Source organism: Mustela erminea, chromosome 6 (assembly GCF_009829155.1).
Source record: "Mustela erminea isolate mMusErm1 chromosome 6, mMusErm1.Pri, whole genome shotgun sequence".
Taxonomy (NCBI): Eukaryota; Metazoa; Chordata; class Mammalia; order Carnivora; family Mustelidae; genus Mustela; species Mustela erminea.
Window position 1 is genome coordinate 119171392 of NC_045619.1, and position 19196 is coordinate 119190587.

Below are 19196 nucleotides of genomic sequence, written 5' to 3' on the forward strand. Positions count from 1 at the left end.
AGTCACACTGCTGTTTTATTTCTTTTAAAGATTTCTAAAATTTGTTTAGAGAAAGAGAACACAGGCATGTGCGTGCATGAGTGTGGGGAAGGGCAGAGGGAGAGGAAGAGGGAGAGAAGCAGACTCCCCACTGAGCACAGAGCCTGACATGGGGTTATCACCACCCAAGCCAAAATCAAGAGTTCTCAATGGAGCAAACCATCTGTTGTTTTAATAACAGCCATTCTCATGGATGTGAAGTAGTATCTCATCATGGTTTTGATTTGCATTTCCATAACGATTAAGGATGTTGAGCATCTTTTCATGTGCTTATTGGACATTTGCATCTCTTCTTTGGAGAAATGTCTTTTCAAGTCCTTTGCCCATTAAAAAAATTTTTTTTTAAATTTTTTTCTTTTAAAGATTTTATTTATTTATTTGAGAGAGAGACAGTGAGAGAGAGCATGAGTGAGGAGAAGGTCAGAGAGAGAAGCAGACTCCCTGTGGAGCTGGGAGCCTGATGCGGGACTCGATCCCGCGACCCCGGGATCATGACCTGAGCCGAAGGCAGTCGTCCAACCAACTGAGCCACCCAGACGTCCCCATTTTTTATTTTTTAAAAAGAGATTTTATTTATTTGAGGGAGATTGAGTGAGAGAGAGTGAGCCTGAGGGGTGGGGGACTTGTGAAGAGGGAGAAGCAGAGCAGGGAGCTTGACACAGGCTCTACCCAGGACCCTGGGATGATAACCTGAGCTGAAGGCAGACACCCAACTGATCAGCCACCCAGGCACCCCTGAACTGGTTTTTTTGGGGGGCTCAAACTCACAACCCCAAGATCAAGAGTTGAATGCTCTACAGACTGATCCATCCAGGTGCCCCATGGGGGTTTTTGTTTGTTTTGCTTTTTCTTGTTGAGTTGTAGTTTTTATATATTCTGAATATTAATCCCTTATCAGATGTGATTTGCAAATATCTTCTCCCATTCTGTGGGTTTTCTTTTCACTCTCTTGATAGGGTCCTTTGATGCACACAAAATTTTATAATTTTTTTAAATTCGGCTCCAAGCCCAGCATGGAGCCCAACATGGGGCTTGAACTGACCACTGTGAGATCAAGGCCTAAGTTGAGATCCAGAGCCGGGCACTCAACCAACCGAACTATCCAGGCACCCCAAAAAGTTTTAATTTTGATGAGGATCTACTTTATCTATTTTTTCTTTTGTTACCTGTGCCTTTATGATCATATCCAAGATATCATTACCAAGTGAAATGTCATGAAGATTTTCCCCTATGTTTTAAGAGTTTCATAGTTTTAGCCCTTAAGTTTAGATCTTTGATCTACTTTGAGTTAATTTTTTAAAGATTTATTTATTTATTTTGGAGAGAGAGAGAGAGTAAGCGAACAAGTGGGAAGGGCAGAGGAAGAGAATCTTAAGCAGATTCCATGCTGAGTGCAGAGCCCAAGGCAGGGCTTGATCTCACAACCCTGAGATCATGACCCTGAGATCACAACTTGAGCAGAAACAGAGTTGGATGCTTCACTGACTGCCACCCCCGTGCCCCACTGTGAGTTAATTTTTGAATGGGATATAATTAACGGTCCAACTTCATTCATATGCATGTGGATATCCAGTTCTCCCAGCACCATTTGTTGAAAATAAGTTCCTTTCCCATTAAATTGTCTCGACCTCCTTGTCAAGGATTAATTGACCGTATATGTGAGAGTTTATTTCTGGGCTCTCTATTCCACTGTCAGTCTTTATGCCAATACCACCCTGTTTTGATTACTGTAGATTTGTAGTAACTGTTTAACATCAGAAAGTGTGAGTCCTCCAATGTCGTTCTACATTTCCAAGATTGTTTTGGCTATTCAGGGGTTCCTTGAGATCCAGTATGAATTTTAGGATGAGTTTTTCTAATTTAACAAAAATAGGATAGGAATTGCATTGAATCTTTTTTTCCCACAGTGCTTTTCATCACCTATATACTATATATTTTACTTTCTCTGTTCTATTGTCTGTCTTCTCCATTAGAACTTCGTTTCACTGCTTTATCCCCAACACTTAGAATTCAATAAATCCTGTTATCTGTCGAAAAAAGGAAGGAAGGAAACATTCTTATGTATGTAGCATCTGGCCCATTTCTTTTTTTTTTTTTTAAGATTTTATTTATTTATTTGACAGAGAACACAAGTAGGCAGAGAGGCAGGCAGAGAGAGAGGAGGAAGCAGGCTCCCTGCTGAGCAGAGAGCCTGATGCGGGACTCGATCCCAGGACCCTGAGATCATGACCTGAGCCGAAGGCAGCGGCTTAACCCACTGAGCCACCCAGGCGCCCAGGCCCATTTCTTGACATATAAAAGATGCTCAGTTAAAACCGGTGAATAAGGTAAAATGCTATTTATATTTTTCACCTAATACATGCTTACAGACATACGTACATTTCTACATTAAAAGTGCTTCTCAACTGCTTGTTCTCATATTGCTTCAGAAAGAATTCTGAGATAAATTCATATAAATTTTTATACTTTAAATAATTCTAAAATTATATTTATGTACATGTATGGCATATTTTGAAGTTACCTGCAGCTGATTTGTATCATATAGACACTTTATTTCCAAAAGTACTGTTGCTGGCTCCTTAGAACCTATGTAAAATCTAAAGGCTAGCATCATATCACATTAGATTTTTTTTTTAAAGATTTTATTTATTTATTTGACAGAGAGAGTGAGAGAGAGCACACAAGTAGAAGGAGCAGCAGACAGAGGGAGAGGAAGAAGTAGGCTCCGCACTGATCAGGGAGCCCAGTGCGGGACTCAATCCCAGGACTCTGGAATCATGTCTGAGCTGAAGGCAGCTGCTTAACCAACTGAGCCACCCAGGTGCTCATCACATTAGGCTTTTGTCTGTAAAAATAAAATAAAACTCTAATAAATAGTCTACTTTAAAAAAAAAAAAAAGAACATCCCAAACAACTTTGTGACCATTTGATGTAAGGTCTTTTAAATCCCTCCTTTTTAAAAGAACAACAGCTCTTGCCAAGGCCCCTGACCACCTTGCATGTCTCTACCCAGCCATGTAGGAAAGGCTTGACTGCAGTCTGAGTCATGGCAGAACGCCTGGGAATCTTCTTGAGGCAAGGTCACAATCTTTTTTTGTTGGTTTGAGAGAAAGAGAGAGAAAGAGAGAAAGGGAGGTAGTGGGGGAGGTTAGGGAGAGAAAATCTTAAAGAGCAGGGCTCAGTCTCATGACCCTGAGATCATGACCTGAACCAAAATCAAGAGTTGGATGCTTAACTGACTGAGCCACCCAAGTGCCCCAGGTCCTTATCTCTTGGGAAACATCCACAAAAATGTTTCTCTTCCATTTCTCTAGTTTCGGTGGAGACTAATGCTTTTCATGTTGCCCTCCCCTTTCCCTGCATCCCCTCACCACCTTAGGGTACAGCTGTGGGCTTCTTCTTCTTCTTCTTTTTTTTGACAGAGAGAGAGAGACATAGAGAGAGGGAACACAAGCAGGGGGAGTGGAAGAGGGAGAAGCAGGCTTCCACTGAGCTGAAGCGTAAAGCTGATTTGTTAATTCAGAGTCACACATCACTCAGGACATCCATGGTTAATTGATCTCTGGGACTAGGGATGTTGTCCCATGGGCATAAGATCCTGCTGATCTTGCTTTTGCTGTCTTCTAAGTAAAATAAATGGTCTAAATCCAAATAGATGCTTTTTCTCCTTACTGACCTTATCTACAGACATGTGGCACTGCCACCAGCTGTGACTTAGCTGCTTGAAACACTTCACATTTACACATTTACATTGTCTCTCATGACATGATTTATCACCAGGTCCCTTAAGCCACTCTTACATCATGACAAGCATATAAATCTAACAACAGCCCAATTCTAGAGTTAATATAAAAAGAACATTTTATTATTCCAAAACCAAATTGAGGTTTCACAGGGTAAAATAATTGTAGCAGCTGTCATTAAATATTTTATATATATAGGTATATATATATATGTGTGTGTGTATATGTGTATATAGGTATATACACATATGAGTTAAAGTGATACCTTGAGGGGCACCTGGGTGGCTCAGTGGGTTAAAGCCTCTGCCTTCAGCTCAGGTCATGATCTCAGGTCCTGGGATTGAGCCCCGCATTGGGCTCTCTGCTCAGCGGTGAGCCTGCTTCCTCCTCTCTCTCTGCCTGCCTCTCTGTCTACTTGTGATCTCTCTCTGTCAAATAAATAAATAAAATCTTAAAAAAAAAAAAAGTGATACCTTGAAGACAATGTGAGACACATTCAAAAGTGTTGCATGGGAAGAAAATCATAATATGTAATCTGTGTTATTATTTCGCAATTTAAATGCATGTATAAATGTGAAACAAATTACAAGGGAACACAGAAAGGAAATGTGTTTTGAGGTAATCGGACCATGGGATGATTGCTTACTTTTTTCTTGTAATGTTTGTGCGATCCAAATGAGAGAAATTACCTTTAAAATACCATCATTAAAAAAACAAAACAAAACAAAACAAAAAAACACCATCATTTTAGCAAAGTTCTTGCGGAGATCATACTGGTAGTCTCAAAACAGGACAAGCACGAAAGTCATAGAGGCTACTGTTAATTTTTATTATCTCCTCATTCAGGTTGTCACTAGATTCATCAAAGAATTATCAAGCACTTTCTGCAGGCCAGGGTCCGTGCTAAGCATCTTACACAGATTACACAGATAAGCACAACAGGTACTATTTTTATCACTTCATGGAGAGGGTTCATTAGCTTGCTTTAGGGGTCACATGCCTAGCCTGAGATGAAGCTAGGATTTCAAGTAGTCAAACTGACTCCAGTTGGGATGTAATGGGAGGTAATCTTCATGGAGCCAATGTGAACTGAAATGATGCTGTAAATCTAACTCTACACTCTGGAACCTTAGGGGGACAAAAACTTGTGCACAATTCTTTCTCATGACTTTAGCATTTCAATTAGATATGTGTGTCCACATTTCTCTTACAGTTTGAAAGCTAGATCTAAGACTACAGTAAGCTAGATCTGAGACTGGATGTCTGCAGTTTATCATGAGCCAATACGGTTCATTTTACAAAACAAAAGTCCATTGCTACATTCAAACTCGCTGTAACTTCATTCTACTTAATTTTTTAATTATAATTTTTTTAAAATCACATTTTACTTAAACTCTGTGTAACCTGCAGAAATCTTTGACCAAAAGGAAAACTTTTTGTTGTTGTTGTTGTTTGTTTGTTTCCTTTTCTTTATGGACAGTTAGGTACCATGTAGGTGATAAAAACTGAAAATGGAGAAAATAGATTTAAAAATGGAAAACCAAATGAGCAGTGAAGAGATTGAGAAGGGAAAAGTTCTGAGACAAACGGAGACAGGAAAAGTAAGGGGGACTAAGTTAGGCTGGAAAAGAGAAAGGACTGGGATGCCGAGGGAGGAGGCTCTTCAGGTCAGAAGCAACCTACTTTCTTCTAAGTTCTCACCACGGATAAATCAACAGATTCAGATGCCTGACCTTGCAAATGTCCTTCAGCTGTTTACAGTTGTCCATGATTCCCCAGCGACTCCATTCGTACCTTTAGTTTCCACTGGCCCAAGGAGCTACTGCAGACGTTTTAAGTTTTCAGAGCTGCTGTCGCAGAACACAAAGAAGCCTTCACTCTCCTCTTTCAGGGGGGCTCAAGATTGCCTACACTGTTGCCTGTAGGCACATTTTTATCTCAAACCACCCCTCATCTCCCCGTCTATCTTGATTTTCTGGTGCCGGAGAGTCGACGGAGATGGGTACACCGGACAGGGACTAGCGTTTCGCGTCCCCTTAGGCAAGCCAAATACAGAAAAGCGAGAAGAGAGAGAGCGCTAAAAGGCAGGCGCTGAAAGGCAGAAATTGGATTAGAATGGAACGGGCAACCTATGAGAGAACCAGCCTTCCGGCGACTACCGGCGGTAGAACAGCCCCCCAAACTAGCAGCGCAGCCTGTGAACCGCGCGTTACCACGGCAACCGCGAGGTCTCGCGAGACCGACGGTGCGCCTGCGCACTGCCGCTGTAGGACTGGGTCCTGAGCCTCCCTGCCCCATTCCCAAACGCGGGGCTTCTAAAGTTCGGGCCTCGCGGCTCAGTGGGCTGACACTCTCCATTGTGAGTGACAAGGTGAGATGATGAGATGCGAAGCTCTCAGAGCATTTGGAAGGCGGGGCCAGGGAGGTCGAGGGCTCTGCGCACGCGCGTCGCACGTGGCGGTGGTGCGCTTTCCTTCGTGAGTGGGAGCGGGTGGCCGAGGACGTAGGGGGACCGGAGGGGCGCCCCCGGGTGGGGTCCAGCCTGGGAGGCGGCGGAGGGCTGCAGGCATGCGAGGTCCGGAGGTCTTGCCCGAGACCCCTCTTTTTCCCGCCGAGCCACCCCCGCGGGAACTGGCGTACTTTCCTGCCTCCGAGCCTTGGTTTACTCTCCTGTCTGGAGTTGAGCATCTGTAGGGTACGGGAGATAGTAAGAGAAAGCCCACCCTGGTCCTTCAGTGCGCCACAGCCTAGAACCGGGGACGGAGCACAAAAGGTTGGCAAATTTAAGTAGTAAAGAATCAGGGCTCCAGATAAGGACGGTAAACACGGGGACTCTGGGACAGGAATGCAACCAAGGGGAGCTGCGACTGTCCTCCTCTTCGCTACCAAATCTGGAGACCGGAGTCCTTCCTTGTTTTACTCCGGCGGATAGCAGCAACCCTGGTAGATTCTACCTCTTAAGTATTTCAGCCCCATCCCCTCTGCGGCGATTCTAGTGCAGGCCAGCATCATGCCTACGCTGGGAATCTCTTTGCTCCTTTCACTCTTGGCAAAGGAGGCTTCCAGGCCGGGAATCCGCAAAGACCTTGTTGCAATGCCTTTGAAATCACGGCGCGGCACTCTTCTGTTTTATACGTTACAATTGCTTCCCATTATAAGCTTTGCAAGGACCTTCACCTCTCGTCCTTGCTTCCTTTCCCTACCTAATACCTCAGCATCTCTAGCATCTCTGCCCCAGCGACATTGAACTGAACTTCATTTCGTTAATGTTGTTCCCTGAGATACTCTTTCTACGTCTTACTCCCTTTGGCAGGCACTCTTCAGATGTAGGTTAAAACGTCACTTTCTCCAGGACCTCTTTTCTGACCCCTTAAGCTAAGTTAGGCTTCTGCTATTTCCTTAGTATTCTGTAGTTCCTGGACTCGACTGTGCACATCTTGTTATTACCTGGTGGTAAGTCTTTTTCATGGATTCTAAGCACCTTGAGGCCTAATTAGCTGTTTTTACTTCTAATACTTTATGGCTTGGTGTGTTGTGGATAATCCAGAAATACTTACTGAGGAAAAGTGGTTGTAGGGCTGAAGGTGGAAGGGAATAATGTGGACATGGAGGTTAGAAACTGGTGGCCTCGTTCAGCAACAGTGAGTGGTTCAGTGGTGATGTAACTATGCATGGTGGGAGAGGCCAGTGTAAGATGAGGGCCTTGTAAGTCACCTGAAAGGGTTTGCCCTTGATCCTGTAGGGAGTGAATGCCTCCAAAACCTAGCTCAAAAGGCACCTCAACAAAGCCTTCCTGTTTTTCTCCAAAACCGTTACCTTCTCATCAGTCAGTACTATTTTTGGATTATATCGTCTTAAGATTCTGCTTCTTCAAACTACTTGGCTCGTAGTCCCTCCCCTCCCGATTCTGAAGACAGGAGTTCATGCCTAGCTTGCTCTCCTTCTGGGACCCACAACATACTTAAAAGGATTTCTGTGCTGTTTGAATGCTGAGGCCCATAAGCTGACTTGCAGTTTGGCAAGGGCTCTGTTAGATCGTTATTTGTCTTGCTCATTTTCCTTACCACCTTCAACGTGATGCCAGCCTTTACCAATCCCAACTGGATTTGGCTGAGCTACTTCCTGACTCCCTGAGCTGGAGGGGAACATGCAGAAAATGGGGGATGAGGAGGGCTGTGCAGAGGGGCTGGAATGGAGCAAGCAGCATGTATAGCAGGTAGCAAGGCCCCAGCAGCACCTGAAGGAGGTTGACCCTGCCCTGAGTTGCTGAGTTTTGGATTTCTGTTAGAACCTGACTTAGGAAGTGCAGTGGAGACCAGTGGAGGTCAGGAGGCCATTTCTCATGGCTGTCCAGGGTCAAGAGGCATCCTGTCCTACCCCACCTGCTGTAACCCTGTTCTGGATCAGATTCACCTGGACGGTTTTGTTTTTTCACAAATACAGGTGCCCTGGTCCTATTCTCAGGGATTCTAGTTCAGTATATTTGGGATAAGGACCAACCATCTGGATGTTTTAAAAGGTAGCAGGTTATTTTTGAGGTACAGCCAGGATTGAAAAAGCATAAACTTTGGGTTTGGAAAACCAGTTGCGACTTTTAACCTCTTCCTTCACCCACACATTGGGCAATTCTGTAGGAATTTTGTGAGAATCAAGTTAATACATGGAGAAATAGAATCAAGAAATACATGGAGAAAATGCCTTCTAAATTCTGACACACTCTGTGAAGATGCCTGCTCTTTACCATCAGTAGCCAGCCTGGTGAGTGGAAGTTTAATTGTGCATGGGGCATTTGGGGGAAGGCAGGCCTCAGTGGGACAAATGACCACCTGGAATGAGGGACTGTCTGGAGGGAGAGATCACCTGAAAATAGGGACAGTTCCAGATGCCAGACTTCTCAGGGGGCTGGCTCATTTAACTTCCTTCAGTTTTGCCACGCAGGTCACTGTAGTTCTTAGCTGAGCACCAGGATTTAGTGAGGACTAAAACTGAGGGTAGAGAAACACGCTTGTTCTGGGAAGCAGAGCCAGGATATGTTCCCTACGTCAGTTGTTTGTAATATTTTCCCAAAAAGAATCCTTACTTTTCTTTAACAGATTAGTGTTTTTAAGTTTCATTGCAAAATTTTCCTAGTTTTCATCAAGTTGCCAGCTACAGAAGCTGTGAGCTTCTGTTAAGAAGGGGGAATATACACCTGTGTACATAGGAGATGTTTAAGGAGGGATATACAAGCAGCTTAGAGTCCAGGGAGGGAGGGAGACTTCTAAAAGGGTATAGAATGAAAGTATCATTGGAATTTCTGATCGGGTGCATAGATTACTATTCTGGTTCTTGAACACCCACACCTGGCTGATGAAGAGCAGAGGCTCCCGGGCCCGCACAAATTGGGGGCTCCATACAGGTGGACTTGTTCACTGCCGAACCCTGTAACCAGAATGCCTGCACACAGGAGGCGCTCAAGGGGTCTTTGTGGGATGGAGGCCCAAATGGAGAGCAACTCAGAAAATGGTACCAGGGGGAGCCTGGGTGGCTCAGTGGGTTAAAGCCTCTGCCTTCGGCTCGGGTCATGACCAGGGTCCTGGGATCAAGCTCCACATCAGGCTCTCTGCTCAGCGGGGAGCCTGCTTCCCCCTCTCTCTCTGCCTGCCTCTCTGCCTACTTGTGATCTCTATCTGTCAAATAGATAAAATAAAAATCCTTAAAAAAAAAAATGGTAACAGATTTGTAAGATTAATACTGCACAGTCATTAAAAAAGATAATCATGGACAGGTAGAAACACGGAACATTTTTAATAAAGGAAATCAGTAGAATTTCACTGCGATTGCAGTAATGCAAAATACTTATATATTACCAGTATATGAATAGACAAAGTCATGAAAAAATGGGGAGAATAAATTCCTTATTCTTAAGAGAGGTTTTTAGCGTATGGTCATGTCATTGGTTCTATAATGTCGGGCTTGCTATAGCCTATCAGGAATCAGAGTACAAATAGGATATTCTTCAACATGCATTGCTAGTGACACAAATTTACTTTGTCCTCTGCTGCTTTAGGAGAGATTTTCAGAATGGCTGCAGCTCCTCAAGCTCCAGGAAGGGGCTCTGTTCGGAAGACAAGACCTTTAACAGTAAAGACATCGTTGAATAACCCATACACTGTCTGCTGGAGCGCGCTAGACAGAGAAGACATGCACTTCATACTACAGACCCTTGAAGACAGATTTAAATCTCTTGGGCTTCAGAAGATAGAGGATAAGAAGAAAAAGAAAAAGCAGTTTTTAAAAAAACAAAGCCCAGACAAATGTAGCACAGAGGTTGGTATGAGTGAGGATCTGAAGGAGAAACACCCAGAAGATAATGAGCAGGGGTCAGGCTGGACTCCTGTCTCTGTCAGGAAGCAGCTGGCCATTGGCGTTAATGAAGTTACCAGAGCTCTGGAAAGAAACGGGCTGCTGCTGGTACTCGTGTGTAAGTCAGCCAAGCCTGCGCTCATCACCTCACACCTGATTCAGTTAAGTCTGAGCAGATCTGTTCCTGCTTGTCAGGTTCCCCGTCTCAGCGAGACACTCGCACCGGTCATTGGCTTAAAATGTGTCCTGGCCCTGGGGTTCAGAAAGGACACCACTGCCTTTATTGATGAAGTCAAAGCCATAATTCCCCGAGTACCCAGTCTACACGTACCATGGCTCCAAGGCAGACCGGAAGAGTCCATGGAAAATTTAGACACTGCATCTTTGGAAAGCCAAGACAAAGAAATTTTGGAGACTTCCTTTGAAGACCTCTCTAAACATAAAAGGAAGCCTGTTGAAGGTCAGCAGGCTATAGTGTTACAACCCCTTAAAATAAAGAAAGTGATTCCAAACCCCAATAAGATAAGGAAACCACCCAAAGGTAAAAAAACTTCAAAGTAATTTTATCTAAACTTGTCATATCACAGAGCTGTAAAATGACGCTTTGTAAAGAAGCCTTGAAGCTAATAAAATGTGTTATTTTTACATATATTCTTGGGATACTTTTAGTAACATTTCTTCATATGTGTAAGACTATAAATAGGCTGATGCTTAAGAACAAGTGCAGAACATTTTCAAAAGCATGAATATCAAAACAAAAATTTATTGAAACTAATGTCCATGCTTGTATAAATTCACTTTTTAAAAGGCCGGTACAATGCTTGTAAGCAAGAAATTCTGTATCCTACAACACTTGACATCTTTCTATCAAACTTGGAAAATGAGCCACAGTAAACAGGTTCTAGTTAGTAATGCAGATGAAACTGGACTGGAGATCGATCAGTTTTAAAAGAAAGATACTAAACACCAAGCAACTGTCTTCAGAAACATCAGAAAAAATAATTTTTTTTTTTTAACTTCCTGTTGACTTGACTTCGTAGGTAGGCGTATGCATGAACTTAATGTTTATAGGAAAAAGCCAGATAATGGTATTCTGAACGGTTGAAATTCATCCCTTAACATGGTTAACTTATTTCCTTGGAAATTTAACATGGTAAAAAGTACGCTGATAATCAGGTCAAACATAGAATTAAAAAATAAAATGAGCTTGAGGTCTCAGAGATGGGTTTGTGCAATGACTGGGGTTCTTCATGTTAGGAAATGGAGTGTAATCAATCCTCTATGTCTGGGTTCAAGTGTCTGCTATTTGCAGTATGTGTTTGGAAAAGGTCCTTTTGTTATTTAGGAAGGTACTGGACTGCTGAAGTCTACTTTCAGCCTAAATTCTGGCTGACTCTTGGATTATGCCACCTCTGTTCATTTAAATTTTACTAAATGCCATCCTGGCTGAAAAAGGGGGCAGGAGAGGGAAAGAGATCTCACGGAATAGAGCATTTCCACTGTTGACAAAGATGAAGGACAACGCTTTTTTCAATCTGTAAGACACTGTATATTGCAGTGAAATTTAATCCTAATAACTATAAACACAAGCAGTTTTATTATTTTTCAATTTTGAAATGTTCACTGGTAATCTCTCTAAATTATGACGAGGCCATATAAAGAGGAAAACATGCTATTAATTGCTGTATTTAAAAATGAGTAAAAGCATCTGAATTCTGTAAACAAATAAAGTGCCACAGTTTTATCACAAGGTGAGCTTGTGATATACTGACTGGCAGTTCTGCAATCATCTGAAAACCTACATCATCATTAAGATTGTGCCTTAAAAATGAGTGGAACACAATTCCCCACTAAAGCCTTGACTCCAGATTAAAATCCCATTTACTTAATTCTTGATGTTTTGGTGGATTGGTTCAGTTTTGCTTCTGAAGCTACCTTCCTTCTTTTAAAAAAGAATGGTAATGCAGTGGAGTCCGAACCATCCGATATGAGAAGTCTTCTCTGGATCTTCAGAGGTATAAACGCTGCTGTCTGAATTACGCGCTACCGTGTAGTCCCCGAATGCCCTCTAGTGGTAGTCACAGCTGTGGGTTGGTCTTTAGGATGATGGTAGGAAGGTGTATAGAGTGGCTTTCAGCTCTAGTGTAAATCAGGGTCAATAAATCCCCCCCCCCTCCCCCCGTAAAGGGCCAGAAGGTAAATGTTTCAGCCTTGTGAACCATACAGTTCCGTCAGAATGACTCAACTCTGCCCTCGTAGCATGCAGCAGCCACAGGAGACAGAAGCAAGTGAGTGTGACTGTGTTCCAATAAAACGTTATGGATGCTGAAATTTGAATGTCCTACATTTTTCACGTCACAAAATGTTATTCCTTTGATTCTCCCCTCCCCGTACCCCCTGCAAACCACCATTCAAAAATGTAAAACCATTCTTAGCTCATGGGCCATCGTTTGCTAGCTCCTCCTGATGTGAGATATGACCGGTTTCATTTGACCACTTAGAACATAAAGGAAAGGCTGTCATGTTATCTAAAATTAAATTTTTCTGGACTGAAGAGCCTAGGCACTGGTACAGTAAAGGCAGGAAGAAGGATCTATTCTGTGTAATAGGAGTCAAGGCCAGTTCTCCATGGCCTCATTTGGCATATTCTTCCCCCTTGGACTACGGGCAATATATACACATATATGTACACTGCGAAAACCGGGTTTCCAAATTGTAGATAAAAACACCATCAGTAACAAAATTATGAATACTTATTTACATATAAGACATTTTACATTAGCATGACAGCTTTCATGATAAAGTCAGCATAAAGGAGTATGTGCAATTCTGCAATAAGTAATAAAAACATTCAAGTCCTGGCAGCACTAATAAATTCCACTGAGCATTTCTTTTGACATTAGAGCTTTTATTTTCTTTGCCTGACATTGCTTGCTGCCTCTGAGAAGACACGAGTTTATGTGGTGGCAGCGAAGTCTACACAGTCACAGGTGTAGACTCTCAACAATGTTTGCACAAAACTCTGCTTTTGATTTGCTTTTGAACCAATCCACTGATCTGCTGGAGATCAAAGTACAGATGTGTGTGTTTATTTATTTGGCAACTCTGCTTCTGAAGAAATAAATGTACCTCCTAGTCCCCGGTACATTTTTATCTCCCTCTATATGTCAACATGCACCCACTCGTCACTGAGTTATGGAAGTGCTCATTCCCTAAACGCTCCCCGTGATTCCGTGTAAGGGGACAGAGGCTCATGTTTTCCACATGGGTCCTTCATTCTGTTATATGGACAAACAAACCAACACTTAATAAATAGAAATGCTGCAGTTTATCTCCACACAATAGCCAAGATGTTCTTACACAATTCTGTGACTTCTCTTCAGTTCATAGAAAAACAGTCCCTTTTCTACAGAGTGGAAAAATACCTTCTCTTCATCAAAGAGACAGCCCAAAGTCTGAAAATTAGAGGAATGTGCTCTCTGTGCCCTTTCATCCCTCCTACAAATGGGTAAACAGTGAGAAAAAAGAATGTTAACATTCTAGCTAGAAATATGTACTATTGGTCACATATGGGCTTTTTTTCATCTTTTCTGATTGTTACCGACTACATCGATTTCATTTAAGTTGTGCTTTTATTCTTCTTTGGAATGGCAGTTCCAGGAATCATTAAATAGAATATTAACAAATGATGATGTCAGAGTTCTAGAAATAGAAATATCCAGCTATTGTAATACTAGTCCAACCTAAAAGGAGGGAAGAAACAGAATAGTAAGAACAGGTAAGCGAGAAAAAATGAACTATAGTACAATAGCTCTATTTTTTAAACGCTACTAAAAAACACCTTAATAGTCCTAAGGGCAGCAAGTATGGGATTTTCTAAGTACATTTATTAAGTTTATAGAGGGTGTAGCCCCTGCACTTACCTTTTCAGACTCTGTTCCTGGACATCTCCAGTTGTACAGGTAATACTGCAAATTGCCATCTCCTATGCCAAATTTGAGTTTTTCCAAGAAGGTCTTATTTTCCATCAAATCTAGTGCATTGAATACATCAAATCCTTTCTGCCAATGTAAAAAGGATTTCAAATTTTGCATATCAAAGAACTAGAGTGTTTTCTCTATTATGTACATCAGTGTAACATTTTTTTTCTCTACTAGCAGCTCGAATATACATTTATTTTTTTAAGATATTATTTATTTATTTGACAGGCAGAGAGAGAGAGCAGAGGGAGAAGGGGAAGCAGGCTCCCTGCTGAGCAAAGTGCCTAACGTGGGGCTCGACCCCAGGCCCCTGAGACTGTGATCTGAGCCGAAGGCAAAGGCTTAAGCCACTGAGCCCCCAGGGGCCCCTCAAATACACATTTTAAACAAGGTATAATATCTACACTCTATGTGTAGGCTAAGAACTCAGTTCAAACCTGTCTGAGGATATTTTTAGAAGGAACATTTGCCCAGATGGCTCCATCTCCAGAGCTGTTAGGGGCCTTTCGAAGTTCTGACTGAGTCTTTAAAGACTTTAAACATGTTCTTGTCTGGGGCTAATGCTGGGAAATAAATGTAGTAAAATTTTAGTAGTAAAAATTGTATTTCTTAAAAACGTTAGGTAAAAATACTATCCAAATTTGGTAGAAATTTCTATTTCTCAGGGGTTTTACCTTAAATAATTTATTACTGGCCATTTTTGTGGGGGAGGTAGTTGAAAAAGAGCAATAGGATCAAAGAATCATAGGATAATGTTGATTTTGAGATGCAAGAGTACTATGTTAGAAAAATATTTTCAGCTTATCAAAGATGACACTTTTGACATGTTATTCCTAATTTCTCATGAATAGTATTTTCTCATGTCCAGTAATTACACTGAAATTAGTGTCAGCTAATTTCAACTTCTTTTTGGGAAAGAAAATGTTTATTTGTAGCAAGAATTTAAAAACTACCCTAACTACCACACTAAAGAAATAGAAAAATATTGCAAATATAGTACAGCACATTTTGAATACCAATTCAAATTCATTTCAAATGCCTTTCTTTTTAATACTAAACTCCTTAATTTTAAAAATAAAATTCCTTTAATTTTAAAATTCAGAGACTATTTAGTTGAGTTCAAAAAAGGTTCCTGCTGCTGATTATGCACCACAATACTAACATGTATGTCCCTTCTAAAAAGGTACCATGTATTTTCCCTATATTCCTTGTATTACGGGGTTTTATGCATTCTTCCATAAGGGTTAAGAGTTTCTAATTTGCACAAAATATCTTTTTGGCTAAGCTGCAACAGAATCAATGATGCAAAAAGCCTCTGAAGTTTTAAAAGAAACTCTTATCAAAACTCTTCCTTTGTCAGATGGTCAACAATAACAAGTATCTCAAATGAATTGTACCGGTGCAAAAGGAACTCTAGTAAGAGGTTTCATTTATTTTTTTATTATTATTTTTTTAAGTTTATTTGAGAGAGAGGGAGAGAGAGAACACAAGGGGGGAAGAGAGGGGGAAGGAGAAGCAGACTTCCCACTGCACAGGGAGCCCGATGTAGGGCTCAATCCCAAGATCTTGAGATCACGACCTGAACTGAAGACAGATGCCCAACCGACCGAGCCACCCAGGCGCCCCTCTTGTAAAGAGGTTTTATATACTCTGAGACACATATTTGGAGAAACACACAAGACACAAAGGGAGGGAGCCGCTTACCAATTTGGCTATAATGAGTGCATCGCTCATGAGGTCCAGCAGGGGCGTCTCCGTGTGAATGTTGTAGAAGGAGTAGGCGGCCTTGAGGCTCTTGTGCGCAGGGTGGTGCGTGACTGTGGAGGGGAGTGTGTAGAAGCTCAGGAAGTCAGTTAGTTTACCACTGGAGTTCTGAAGGACAAAGGTGACGTCAGGTAAATATCTCCCCGAACACAATGCATCCACGCATTTAAGCTCACTTGCTGATTTTTGACACGTACCTTAACTTTGTTAGAACAAAAAGCAACAACTCCCACTACGTCTGTCTCAGCAATTCTGTTTGGGGTCCCTGACGGTGGGCCAGGTAGAGCCCGAGAAGAGCAGGGAGTTGTACCTTTCTCAGCCCAGAGCTAGCTGGCTGTTTGCAGAATGTTCCTAAAAGCAGAATGGTCTGAAAGGAAAGTTTCCCCAAGCTTGACTCGTGAGTCTCCCTAGACCTAGGGAAGAGGGATGAAAAGTGCATTCATTGTTTTTGCTGAAATAAAAGCTCCAGGGATCAGAAGGCTGCCTTTGCCAACTCAAAGATACTGTATTATACTAACACCTTCTTGGCACAAAGCAAGAATTGTGTCAGCATAAAGTGAAGCTGGATACTCTGGAAGCTGTTTGGGGAAACTTGTGAAAGGCATCACTACCGCAGCCGAACACGGACCTGTTAATCTGAAGCTACCAAAAATCAAAAGGGACGCAAATGATGGTCTTGGTTTCATCATCACTGGGATACCTTTCAATAAAAGAAACGAGCCAGCACTGTTGGCGCTGCTTTAATAATGAGCTGTGGTGGCCTAGGCGGCTGGCACACAGCTCAAACTATGCTATGCCTGAGTTATATAGCTGGAGAGCCTACACCACAGGCATGATCTTGCTGGTATTTCAGCAGGAAAGAAGATGCCATATGGGTGCATTATCTGGTTTTTCAATGCTTCTGATTTACGAAGCCCTTTTGCAGACACTAAGAAATTAAAGATATTTTGCTGAAGTGATTCTCTATGCCTCTATATTAGCAGCTTAGTATTCGTGATGAATTACAGACCTAAACTTTCAGCTTCAGTAAGGATTTTCAACTCAAAAAATCGAAACTGAAAAACAAAACTCACTGGATGGGCTCAGAGGTGGAGTAGAGATGACAGAGGACAGAAATCATTGCCCTTGGAAGAATTCAGTTGAATTTACCCAATCTGAACAAAAGAGAGAAAACAGACTGAAAAAAAAAAATGAATTAAGTCTCAGGGACCAGTGGGACAGTTAACAAAAGATGGGGCATTTCTATCACTGTTGTCCCAGAAGAGAAAGAGAAACATGGGACGGCAGACGAAATAATGGGTGAAAGCTTCCCAGATTTGGCAGAACACACACAAACAGAATCAAGAAGCTGAGTGAACCTTGACAGGAAAAACCCAAAGAAATACACTCCAGGATGCATCCTAATTAAATTTCTGAGAACTACAGACAAAAGCCTTAAAAGTAGTCACAGAGTAAAGGCATTACCTACAGGAGAATACCAATTCAAATGACAGCGGATTTTTGATCTGAAACCATAGAGGCCAGAAGGCAGTGGAACACTTTTTTTTTTTTTTTAAAGTAGGCTGCATGCCCAGTGTGGAGCCCAGTGTGGATCCCAGTGTGGGGCTTGAACTCAGGATCCAAACCCCAGGTGAGATCAAGAGCCAGACACTTAAATTGACTGAGGCACCCAGGTGACCCAGTGGCATATTTTTAAAAAACTTGTTTATTTATTCATTTGAGAGAGAGAACGCACGAGTGCACAGGAGTCAGGGGAGGAACAGAGGAGGAGGGAGAGAATCTCAAGCACACTCCACGCTGAGTATGGAGCCCCACGGGGGGCTCAATCTCAACCCTGAGATCATGACCTGAATGGAACTTTAACCAACTGTGCCCCCCAGGCACCTCCCATGGGCACAACATTTTGAAGTGCTGAAAGAAAAGAACAATCAGCCATGAATTCTGCATCTGGTGAAATTATCCTTCAAGAATGAAGGAGAAATAAGGACACTCTCAGACAAATGAAAACTAAAAAACTTTGTTGCTAGCAGACATGCTTTTAAGACTGGCAAAAGGAGATTCTCCAAGCAGAAATGCAGTAGTAACAGAAGGAATCTCAGAGCATCAGGAGAAAGAACAACAGAGCAGAAATCTTGGTACGTGCTGTAAACTATGCTTCTCCTCCTGCGTTTTCTAAATCTACAACTTGAAACACAAGTTGTAACACCATCTGATACTCAAGACAGTATTTAAAAAGTCAAGAAGAGAAGGGGATCTGATGGAAGTAGATCACTTGACGTGGTAAAATGTTGATACCAGTCGACTGTGTAAGTCACACATTCCTATATGTAGGAATACTCAGAGCAACCAACATACCAACTACACAAACACATTCAAATGCACCATAATGGCATAAATATTCAAGTAACCTCCAGGAAGGCAAGGAGAGAGGAGCAAGAGGAATAAAAACCAGAGAAAACAAATAAGAAACAGGTAATAAGATGGCAGACTTAAGCTCTAGCCTATCAGTGATGATCAAGTATCAATGGCCTAAATACACCAATCAAAGGAAAGACTGGAAGAGTGGATAAAGAAACACAGTTCAACTACATGCTGTTTATAAGAAACCTTCAGTTCAATGACGTAGATAAGGTAAAGTAAAATGGCTGTAAGAGACATACCATGCACTACTTTCATCTTTAAGTAGCAGGAATGACCAAGTGCCTGCTGGTTAAGCATCTCCGACTCTTGGTTTTGGCTCAGGTTGTGATCTCAGGGTTGTGAGATCAAGCCCTGTGCTGGGCCCTGCGCTCAGGGCTGAGTCTGCTTAAGTTTCTCTCTCCCTTTCCCCACTCTGCATGTTCTCTCTTTCTCTCAAAAAAATAAATCTTTAAAACATCAGGAATGACTGTATTTGTATCCAATAAAGTAGAGTCCACGGCAAAGAAAATTATTAGAGACAAAGAGGGGTATTACCTGCTGGTAAGGTGGATCCCCTGAGAAGACATAAAGGTCCTAAATGTATTAAGTACCAAAGAGCACCCTCAAAATACAACAAAAAAACCTGATAGAGGCTGAAGGAGAAACAGGTAATAATTGGGACTTTCACACCCTCTCATCAACTGACAGAAAGAAAATCACCAAGGAGGTAGAAAATCTGAACAAACTAGGATCTAAATGACATACATGGAACACTCCACCTAAAAAGAGCAGAATATACATTTCACATGCATTCACCATTTGTGCCTAAAATAACCCTCAACACCTTAAAAGAGCTGAAATCATAGAGAGTGTCTTCTCCAATCATAATGGAATGAAACCAGAAATCAATAGGAAATCTCTGAAA

At 42.0% G+C, this 19196-nt stretch overlaps 2 protein-coding genes across 7 annotated transcripts in view; one reads left to right on the forward strand and one right to left on the reverse strand.

Moving 5' to 3' along the window:
• The first annotated feature begins 6035 nt into the window (after positions 1–6035).
• Positions 6036–13366, forward strand: RPP38 (ribonuclease P/MRP subunit p38). Of its 2 annotated transcripts, none has more exons than XM_032349492.1 (2): positions 6036–6153; positions 9832–13366. In XM_032349492.1, exon 2 carries the CDS (start codon positions 9846–9848, stop codon positions 10686–10688), a length of 843 nt encoding a protein of 280 aa, XP_032205383.1. In that variant the 5' UTR covers positions 6036–6153; positions 9832–9845; the 3' UTR covers positions 10689–13366. The 2 variants fall into 2 exon arrangements, with proteins under 2 accessions (XP_032205383.1, XP_032205384.1); XM_032349493.1 differs by lacking the exon at positions 6036–6153 and adding an exon at positions 8463–8540.
• Positions 13367–13702: 336 nt separating this feature from the next.
• NMT2 (N-myristoyltransferase 2) overlaps positions 13703–19196 on the reverse strand; it is a 66479-nt gene continuing 60985 nt past the window's right edge. For 4 of the 5 annotated variants that reach the window (XM_032349487.1, XM_032349489.1, XM_032349488.1 and 1 more), the window contains 3 exons: positions 15812–15979; positions 14051–14188; positions 13703–13870 (listed from right to left, as the gene is read on the reverse strand). In XM_032349487.1, the coding sequence (XP_032205378.1) occupies positions 13850–13870; positions 14051–14188; positions 15812–15979 (327 nt within the window). In that variant the 3' untranslated portion in view covers positions 13703–13849. Of the gene's footprint in view, positions 13871–14050; positions 14189–15811; positions 15980–19196 lie in introns of those variants that run through there. The other variant, XM_032349490.1, reaches the window with a different exon arrangement.